At 48.0% G+C, this 10,174-nt stretch overlaps 2 protein-coding genes across 2 annotated transcripts; one reads left to right on the plus strand and one right to left on the minus strand.

Moving 5' to 3' along the window:
- Positions 1-435: 435 nt before the first annotated feature.
- Positions 436-2,909, plus strand: LOC123110571 (serine/threonine-protein kinase SAPK9). Its single transcript, XM_044531125.1, has 9 exons — positions 436-776; positions 900-974; positions 1,080-1,181; positions 1,289-1,342; positions 1,443-1,535; positions 1,680-1,772; positions 1,998-2,102; positions 2,186-2,284; positions 2,366-2,909. Exons 1-9 carry the CDS (start codon positions 597-599, stop codon positions 2,654-2,656), a joined length of 1,092 nt encoding a protein of 363 aa, XP_044387060.1. The 5' UTR covers positions 436-596; the 3' UTR covers positions 2,657-2,909.
- Positions 2,910-5,421: 2,512 nt separating this feature from the next.
- LOC123110572 (putative disease resistance protein At5g47280) lies at positions 5,422-9,758 on the minus strand. The gene is made up of 4 exons (XM_044531126.1): positions 8,769-9,758; positions 7,066-7,816; positions 6,767-6,978; positions 5,422-6,358 (listed from the first exon to the last, which is right to left on the minus strand). The coding sequence occupies exons 1-4, from the start codon at positions 9,547-9,549 to the stop codon at positions 5,526-5,528; spliced, it is 2,577 nt and encodes an 858-aa protein (XP_044387061.1). The 5' UTR covers positions 9,550-9,758; the 3' UTR covers positions 5,422-5,525.
- Positions 9,759-10,174: the final 416 nt, after the last annotated feature.

Below are 10,174 nucleotides of genomic sequence, written 5' to 3' on the forward strand. Positions count from 1 at the left end.
CTTATGAAAATCCTACAAAATTCCTCCAAACCAAAGGAGGCCTAACTCTATGCATGGATGGCTCAGATCTGGTTGTCGTCCCAAACTCGTGTGATTGGTGTCCTGTGTGTAGCAACACTCTAATTTGATCCCGGCTCTTGAGATATTTCCCCGCCTTTCCCCACCATCTTCGTCTCCACACGCTACATACACGTGAAACCGACGCTTGTGCCCCACCATGACAACCCGCATCCGGGCCCGCACTCCAGTTACCTTGACGATTCAAAGCCGCGAGTGGATTTCCTGGACCGCTTCAATGATATAGGTGGGCCCGCTAGTCAGGTGAGCCTAGGATAGAATGTCAAAGAAGAAAAAGGTGAGCCTAGGATAGAATGTCAAAAAAAAAGGTGAGCCTAGGATAAGCACGCCCCCATGACGTCATCCTCCTCTCTTCTTGTACTCGTAGATAGTGGCGGCAATAAGAATTAAGAAAAGCGCGCGGCCAGAGTTAGGAAGAAAGGTCCGACAGCGAGCGAGCGAGCGAGATAAGGAGAGAGAGGGCGCGCGCGGGGATCTCCCTGTCTTGATCGGCGGTAGAGTCGTCGGCGGCGGGGACGATGGAGAGGGGGCCGGCGGGGACGATGGGGCCGCTGAGTGACGTGCCGGCGATGCTCGACGGCGACCGGTACGAGCTGGTCCGCAGCATCGGGTCCGGCAACTTCGGCGTCGCCCGCCTCATGCGCAACCGCGCCTCCGGCGAGCTCGTCGCCGTCAAGTACATCGACCGCGGCGAGAAGGTACCACCCGCGCCACCACACTTCGATTATTTATTCCCGGTTTCCCACACGCGCACACTTGGCACCAGAGCCATGGCCTTTGATATTTACAAGTCTGATGCGTGCGTGCGTGCGCGCGCGCAGATCGATGAGAACGTGCAGAGGGAGATCATCAACCACAGGTCGCTGCGGCACCCCAACATCATCCGCTTCAAGGAGGTGAGTATACGATCGGCGATACAATCGCCTTCGCTTGCAGTATCGATTCTTCGATGGTTATGTGGACTGTGGTGGAATGATGCAATGAACAAACTCTGTCTTCAGGTTATTCTGACGCCGACGCATCTCGCCATCGTCATGGAGTACGCCTCCGGCGGGGAGCTCTTCGAGCGCATCTGCACCGCCGGTCGATTCAGCGTCGACGAGGTATCTCTCTTGACTCATAGCTCTGCCATATAGTCTTTTTTTCTTATCAAGAGTTGTACGATTGTACAATTTGGTTAACTCAGTTTGTATGTGTGTTCATTTTTCAGGCTCGGTTCTTTTTCCAGCAGCTGATATCTGGAGTCAGCTACTGCCACTCCATGGTATCAATCTGCTCCCCAAATTATACTGCTACTACTTGATTTTACCTTTCCATGTATTTTCCTATGCAACTGACAACATGAATTTGTTCTATTCGTTAAGCAAGTATGCCATCGTGACTTAAAGCTCGAGAACACTCTGCTGGATGGAAGCACCACTCCTCGCCTCAAGATATGCGACTTTGATTATTCGAAGGTATTCTAGGCTATTAATCTGGTGGAGCGCCTGAGTGCTTGCTTATGTGAACCATCTTACACCAGAAACTTATGTGACAAACAGAAGGTGTGTCGGTTACCAGATTTTTAATTGATTTGCAGTGCTGTTATTTTTGTTTTACAGTCATCGGTTCTTCACTCTCAACCAAAGTCAACTGTTGGAACTCCGGCATATATTGCCCCTGAAGTTCTGCTCAAGAAAGAATATGATGGCAAGGTGTGCATCCACCTTGGCGCTTTCAAGTTTAAACCGTCTGATACATACTCTGCCCCATCTGCTGCCTAATTTGAATAACTTTGCCCGGCCATGAAAACTTTACTTGCTTTATGAATCTTCCATCCACCTTTCGTGGGCATGGGTGGTGCATGGTCTTGAGGAACAACCATTTAAAGTACTTTCATGTTTTTTGCTAAAGCACTAATAATTTGTCTCTGAATGGAGATTGCCGATGTGTGGTCATGTGGGGTAACCCTTTACGTGATGTTGGTCGGTGCCTACCCTTTCGAGGATCCGGAAAATCCCAAGAATTTCAAAATGACAATTCAGGTATGCCGCCAGCCGTTCGGCTTAGCAATTCCACTAGTTGCAGTTATAGCCAAACATCTAAATACCGAGGTCAACTTTTTCAGAAAATATTAGGTGTTCAGTACTCGATTCCGGACTATATTCACATACCTATGGACTGCCGAAACCTTCTCTCAAGGATCTTTGTTGCCAACCCAGCTACGGTGAGTACTCGCTTCATCGACACACGCACGGTTTCGCTTGTTCGGCCCTCAGGATAACGCCTGTGCTATTTGAGCTTGCAGAGGATCACCATACCTGAGATAAAGAACCACCCATGGTTCCTCAAGAACCTCCCAGCTGACCTCATGGACGGTCCCACAGCGAGCAACCAGTATGAGGAGCCTGACCAGCCGATGCAGAACATGAACGAGATCATGCAGATAATGGCAGAGGCGACCATACCGGCGGCCGGCGCCCTCGGAATCAATAAGTTCCTGCCTGACGGCCTTGACCTCGACGACGACATGGATGATCTGGACTCGGACCTCGATATCGACATGGACAGCAGTGGGGAGATAGTATACGCTATGTAGTAAACCTGTGAATATCTGTATGTGCAGAAGCGGTATTTGTGGTTTTCCACCTTGTTTGCTTCTTGAAAACACACCAGATTGAGTGCCATTTTGTGTCAAGAAGAAGAGTGTAGAAATGTACATCGAGAGGATTGTATTCAGGCTACTGCTTGAGTCTGAAATTGGTGTTGCTGCTGATTGTGTAGCGTGTGTTGTCTAACAAAATATGTTGGAGTTTTCTGATGATGTTGATAAAAGGAGTATTTACCCGAAATCGCTAGATGAATAATGTTGTATTATATGTGTATCATGTAGACGCAAAGCTGGTTTGTGATGCAACGCCAGCTCTGTCTGCGGCCCCTGAGATTGCACTCCACCTATGCAATGCAAGGACTGCCCCTACCACGACCCGACACCTTTTTCGAAAAGGGACGCTTTATTACTTAAAAGATTTAAGCATTACACCCGGCCTCTGCATTACTAAGATGTACACAGCCAAATAAGGTCTTCTCGCCGGTTCAAATAAAATAAAATAAGGTCTTCTCGCACAAATGAAAAACAAAAAGGCGAAATACAAAAACATGAAGAGTCCATATAACACCTAAAGCGGAGGGGGGGGGGGGGGGGGGGCAATCCTAAGATCATGCTGCCACCCATGTTGGGTAAAAGTATCCCTCGTCGTAGCCTCCAATCGTGTACACACCTCCGTAAACAGGTCTCGATTCTCCACGCGTTGTAGAGAGGACCATAAACAAAGAGTCTCAGTACATCTGTAGATAACCTGCATCAGAGAAGTACTTTTATCGCTAAAAACCTTATCATTTCTATATAGCCAAAGCGACCAAATAACGGCAAGCGCTCCCACCCTGAGAAAAGTTCTAAACCTGTGATCAATCTCATGTAACCAGTTGTCAAATACATTAGCAACACTACAAGGAGGATACAAGCCAGAAGCTATTTGGATGACTGACCATATAGAACGAGCCAATTTGCATTGGAAGAATATAAATGTTTTATTGTCTCATCATGGTGACAAAAGACACATTACGGAATTCCATGCCAATTCCTCTTAATAAGGTTATCTTTAGTAAGAATGACTCCGCGACGAAGATACCATGCAAAATTTTTATTCTTAAGAGGTATCTTCTTCTTATTATCAATTGGCACATCAGACTGGATTAAGACTCTATACATAGAATCCACTGAGAATTTTCCATTCCCGTGAAGGTTCCAACGAAATACATCAGACCCATGTGATAAGTGCACCGTGGACAACCGCTGGAGCAAGGTGTTCCACGATTGGAGTCTGGGTCCAATTAAATCTCTTTTGAACGTCACATTTGGTGGAAATGATTCCATTACCGTGGCGATAGTATCACCCTTGTGGCGCACAATATTGTATAGAGCTGGATATTGTTCTTGGAGTGTGGCATTTCCTAGCCACCTGTCCTCCTAGAATCTAATTTTCGTGCCGTCCTTAATCGAGAAGGATCCATAGCAGAAGAAATATTTCTTCGTAGCCATTAAACCCGCCCAAAAGTAGGAATCCCCAGGCTTGGTCCTTTGTTAAAAAATTGCTAACAATTGAACAGAGTCTAAATTGCTGTTCTAGGCGATGTGTATGCAATTAGAACGGGTGGTCAGAAAGGTTTTTATTCAATATGGATGACAACATAATCTTCTGATTGGTCCACCTCTTCATAGTTTTGGTCTCATAGGGCTTAACTGTTGCCAAGATGCCATTTTTATACTTTGTAAGGAAAATCAATTGTTAAGAATCCCTAGCAGAAGGGAGCGACATGTTGTGGAGGAGGTCGTCAATGTCGGGGAAGTAGGCGTGTCATATCTCATAGCCAGACTCGGCTCATTCAGGAAACACGCCACGTGGGCGATGTGGGCTATGAAGGAGTGCGTGTGTATGTACCCTATTCTCAAACTTTTAGTGGTGTGTGAAGAAGTCAACCTTAAATATTGCTAACGTCCTTCACAACTGGGGTGGGACTAAACTTTCCACGCTCCCCATGTCATGAATGAAGCATATGAACCTCCAGGATCTTCAGGAACAATTGGAAATAGTAAATGGGCTAAAAACCCAATAATTCCAACAATTCCCCATCGATCCTAAAGGCAGATAGAGTTTGCCTATGGTTGCCGAATGACTTTCCCGCAGATAGGAGATTATACTCCCTCCGAAAACTGATATAAGAGCGTTTAGACGGAAGTACGTCATACCCCGAGCCCTTTTCATGAGTTTATCAGAAAGCACTCAACTCTCATAGGATGCGGCGCTTAACAGTCTAACTTATTAGGTGTGTTCATAAAGATATTATGTATGACAACATCTTGGCATACCCAAGCCACTCAGAACACACTAAAGTAAAAGTAAAGATCAACCAACATACAAATTATGAGAGAATTGCATGATAATGGAGTGTGTGTTTATAAAATAAACACTCCCTTCTCAGTTAACCAATAGCCCGTCTCATCAATTCTACTTCACGGGATCATCAATCATATAGAGTGGGTTACCACCATGGACAACTTGTGCAGTGAGTTCCAAAGTCATCTCGACATATGCCTGTTTTTTCAGTCATGTTCATTTTGTACATATTCTGCTCCTTAATAAAAAGGCAGCTCTCCTGCCGGTTGCTCGGAGAAAAAAGAAGGTTTGTGCCAATAGAAAATCTCTGTTAGCCTGGCCAATATAACTCTTGTGTGCATTTCTACTTAAGACCATGACTTCAAGATATGTCAGCTACTGGAGTCAACTACATGAACACTGAACATGTCAAAACTGAACAGTGTATTGACTACCCATCCTGCATTTAAACAGGGAAACATATACACATCATTTGTACATGGTGAGCCTGGAGGCAGAGCATCCAGAACATCAGTCTACAAGCCAGTCCAGGTTGTAACACTCTTCTGCTACCTGCACACGGAGGTCCGGGATGACCTGCTCGGCTTCCCTCCACAGCATCGCCGTTTCCTCGTCGCACACGACGTGCCCGAGGGACTTCAACGACGAGGAGGACCTCGGGAGGCTCCTCAACCGCGAGCATTCCCGCATGTCGATCTTCTCTAGGTTTGTCAAGTGGCCAAGCTCTTCTGGAAGGTCCGTAAGGTTAATGCACTGCGATATGTCCAGGTATTTCAGCCTCTTCAGGCTGCATACCGACGGTGGAAGCTTCCACAGTGCCGGGCAGGCGTACACCCGTAGGATGCTCAGGCAGTGCAGCTTGCCCAGCTCATATGGCAGCTCTGTGAGGTCATGGCAGTTTGACAAGGAGATGCTTTCCAGAGAGCTGATTTCACATACACTAGGTGGCAGCTCCTTCAGATCTACGCAATGGTCAATGGTGAGGTTGGATAAGCGCGGAAACGTCATGGAGAGATCCATGGTCGATCCTCTTAGACTGTTGTTCAGCTCACAAAGGACGAGAGAGATCTTGCGCAGGTTCTTCAGTGGGATTGTGCTTTTCGGCAGTGGCGGGAGGGTAATCTTTTCCAGCCAAAGACTCCTCAGGTCACTTAGTGTGGTGAAGGCAGATAAATTGTCAAGGGCTGCACTGGTAGTACCATAGTTGATCAGCACCAGGGCCTTCAGGTTCTGCATTGTTGCAATGAACGACGGGAGGTAATACACACTTGAGGCGAAGTTGAGGATAAGAACTTCTGCCTTGGGGAAGCTCATCTGGAACCAGTCAGATTCTTTCATCTCACCTGAAATTTGAAATCAATTGATCAGATCATTTTGTACTTCTAGAGAGAACTCAATGAGGGCAATATTCAACAAGATATTGCGAATGCATGTTACTGTAGGGCTTGCTGAAACAAATTATTTTCCGTGAAGAAATAGTACTGAAGTAAAATTGTGTTATATACAGTACTAATTAGGTTCAGTTTGCTAAAGAACTAAACATCAGTTTAGTACAATAGCAGGTGATTTAAAGGAGATAAAGATCTGAAGTTCCATGCAATTTCATTTGAGGAAGACCACTACACTATTCAACATTTTTTCTTCAATTACATCTCAAATTCTGTAAGAGCAGCTTTCAGACTGGACTCGCAGAAGATACTGCACGGCAAATAACATGCAAGAAAAAACCAAGTTGATGAACAAATAATCACCTGTATGAATAGAAACAATCTGAGCTTCAAAGGGAAGGTCCTTATTCCTCTGCCAATCTCTCGGAAGCGATTCTTCTCTTCTTGGCATCACTAACCGCCTCCGTTTGTTCAGAGAATCACGACCGCTCATGTGAAGTGCCAGATCACGCAACACATCATGTTGCGTCACTGAGTAGTCATGATAGTTACTGTATAAATCTCCAGCTTTATTCCTGCATAAAGAGCAACAAAGAGTCAAAGCTGTTTCTTACAGTATATGAATTCTCAGATGATTTCAAGCATATATGTGCAATACGTACTGTGCATCATTAACTAGGGTAAGCAGGTTCTTGTTCGATAGCTCCATGAGGATGGCGAAAGCATCTGGCTTGTCAAGATCATGTATCTCCATCCAAATATTGATCAACACATCAAGAGGGATCTTCTTATCCTCTGGGAAGCAACCCAGGTCAAGGAAACATTCTCTAACCTTTCCTGACAAGCACTCGACACTTGCTGCCATTCTCTCCAGGAGTTTGGTCTCATGTGAGTCCGATATAGACTCTCCTCGTGACAAGCGGTTCTTCGCGCTCAACCATATCATAGGAGGCTGATCACGCAAGGATGCGCCGATAACCTTGAGAGCTAGAGGAAGCCCTCTGCACTCGGCAGCAACCTGCTTAACCAGTTTCTTGTCAGCAGTCTGAGGAACAGACTCCTGACCGAAGGCAGCACTGCAGAAGACAGACAAAGCCTCCTCTTCGCCGAGTAATTTCATTTCATAAGTCCGGGTGACTAACGTTGGGAACTTCAACCTTGATACGACAAGGGTCTTGCAGCCAGGGAACTTGAAGACCAGCTCCTCGAGCTGTGAGAGAGACCACACATCATCAAGTATAACAAGGACTGGTCCTCGGTCCCTCGGCCCTAACTTGAGCTGCCATTCCGGGATCTGGTTATATGCACCAAGCACAATATTGCTGCTGATCTGCTCCCACAGCTTCATCTTGATGGTCTCCAGATTTGCGGACTGTGAGACCGTCTCAAAGAAGACCCTGTTGTTGAAGTAACCTAAACAAAGAAAGAAACATATGTTAGCACTGTGTAGAGAAGAAAGATCGCTACACTTAGAGAACAACTATGAAACAAGATTAAATGGAAATCAACTTTTGGCATGTGCCTAATCTTGAGAACAGATCTTGATGAGAGTATGCTGAAGTAGTGAGGTTCGAATCAATTAACATGTATAGCACCCCTAAAAGGATTAGCTTCACAAACATCACTAAGATTCCAAGTGCCTTTGTAACTACTCCCTCCGTTCCGAATTACTTGTCGCACGTATGAATGTATCTAGATGTATTTTAGTTCTAGATACATCCATTTCAGCGACGAGTAATTTGGAACGGAGGGAGTACAAACTACAGATCTGTATAACACCATGACCAAATTAATTTGGATTGACAATCGGTATTAAACTATTCAAACGATAAGAGTATGTGCTTGGATCTGAGCTGCTATCATTCAGTTGTTTAGGGGTCGCCACTAATTAACTCAATAGTTATTAAGTGGTGCAATCATGTCTTGATTCAAAACAAAAGTGTTGCCATCATGAACAAAAATTTCAGTGTCTGCTAAGTTAGGCAGGCGGGAGTTGGTGTGCTCCCATCAGCAACCCAATCCCATCACAGCCATACGCACGCTCCGCACTAAGCTGGTCAAAGCGCCAATTTTGACCAAACAAGTGGTGATGAGCTAAACGTAAGCATCAGCCTCGACTTTAAGTAATTATTAAATCATATGACGACACGCAAATCAACCGCCAAAGATTCCCTAAATTTTCAATCTTTGTTAGTGGTAGTGCCCCATATAATTCAATAAGAGACGGTGCAATTTTTGCACCCAGAGAAAGGATGATTATGAACACAGATGTATTTAATTTCTGCAGAAGATTCGAAGAACGGAATAAAAGATTTAAGAAAGAATTCGTATGAGACGAGATGGTTGGGATCTGATCGTTTCTTACCTTGGATCTTTTGATCCTTATAGATCTCCATGGCGAGCGTGGTCTTGCCGCTGCCGCCCATGCCGCAGATGCCGACGACCTCCCAGCCGCCGCCGCTGCTCATCACCATCTCCTTCACTCTCTCCTTGCCCACCTTGACGCCGCTTCCCACCAAGCCGCCGCCCTTGCTCTCCTCCTCGCACGGGAGCTCGAAATCCATCGGCATCCCCATGCCCTTGGCCGGCGGCGCCACCTCCACCGCCATCGCCATGCCCTTGGTCGGAGGCGGCACCTCCACCGCCATCGCCATGCCCTTGCAGGGTGGCGGCGGCAGCGCGACGGGGAGGGACATGGCGGGCGGGATCGTGGCGGGCGCCTGCATCGCGGCGACCTCCTCCACGCGGCGCTCGAGGCGGCCGATGCGCGCCTCTGCCTCGTCGCGGAGGCGGCGCACGCCGTCGAGCACGTGCGCGGGGGCGTGGCGCGCCAGCCAGCGCTCGATGCCCTTGTCGGCCGCCTCCATCCTGCGCGCCAGCTGCGCGGTGCGGTAGACGTTCCAGCGCGGGGCGGCGGCGGCGCGGCGCGCGAGGTCGAGCGCCTCCCTGAGCTGCACGGCGAGCTCGCCCAGCTCGGCGTTGCTCCGGAGCGCGTGGCGGCCGTTCTGCTGCACGAGGGGCAGCAGCGGCTCGACGTTCCGGCGCAGGCGCTCGGCGGTGGAGCGGCACAGGAAGGTGCCCTGCACCGCACGCAGCAGCTCCCGCACGGCGTCACCGGCCAGCTCCTCGAACAGGAACTTCTCCATGGTCGACCTCGGGATGCCGGACGACTGGCTGGCTCTCTGCGTCTCTTCCTTGTCTTCTTGACCCCTTTGTCCGGGCTCTCAGTGGGTCTGGGTGCGCGCTTGCGTGAGCTTGGTTGTTTGTTTAGTCGGGCAAGTGAGAGGTCGCCATCGCCATGGAGGAGGGGGGAGAGGAGGTGGAGGAGAGGGGCGGCGTTTGGTCTGGGAGACGGAGGAGGAGGAGGAGAGTTTATAGCAGGCGGGAGAGTGCGGCGCGGCAGCTTTTGAGTGGAGGGGAGGGTCAACCGTTTGCGGTGAGGGGTCGCCGGTTATCTCAGTGACACGGCCGGGAGCAAGGTGGGACCCAGGAGCGACTCTGCCGTGTTTACACGGTGGATGATAGCAAAAGCAAGTCGCCACTCGCCACCGGAGTGGACCTCACCCAATTAAGAGCAACTTTAGCAGAATTGATATATCGGCTCCCTCGCCGTAATAATCATTATATTAGCAGAATTTCTTTTGACAGTCACTATATTAGCAGAACTGATATATCGGTTTTCATTAAAAGGTTTTAATGTCAGACTTTTGGCAATTCAGAGCGAACGTCCAATGTGCGCTCCCACACCCCTCTTCAAGCGAACTACTCCCT

Source organism: Triticum aestivum, chromosome 5B, assembly GCF_018294505.1.
Source record: "Triticum aestivum cultivar Chinese Spring chromosome 5B, IWGSC CS RefSeq v2.1, whole genome shotgun sequence".
Lineage (NCBI taxonomy): Eukaryota > Viridiplantae > Streptophyta > Magnoliopsida > Poales > Poaceae > Triticum > Triticum aestivum.

Bases quoted from the DNA above. Each gene is read 5' to 3' on its own strand.
- LOC123110571 (XM_044531125.1), top strand. From the start codon at position 597: ATGGAGAGGGGGCCGGCGGGGACGATGGGGCCGCTGAGTGACGTGCCG. The intron at 1,773-1,997 runs GTGTGCATCCAC...CTCTGAATGGAG, and splicing joins AGAAAGAATATGATGGCAAG to ATTGCCGATGTGTGGTCATG. The intron at 2,285-2,365 runs GTGAGTACTCGC...TTGAGCTTGCAG, and splicing joins TTGTTGCCAACCCAGCTACG to AGGATCACCATACCTGAGAT.
- LOC123110572 (XM_044531126.1), bottom strand. From the start codon at position 9,549: ATGGAGAAGTTCCTGTTCGAGGAGCTGGCCGGTGACGCCGTGCGGGAG. The intron at 6,979-7,065 runs GTACGTATTGCA...CTCTTTATGCAG, and splicing joins ACCCTAGTTAATGATGCACA to GAATAAAGCTGGAGATTTAT. The intron at 6,359-6,766 runs GTGATTATTTGT...TTCAAATTTCAG, and splicing joins GATTGTTTCTATTCATACAG to GTGAGATGAAAGAATCTGAC.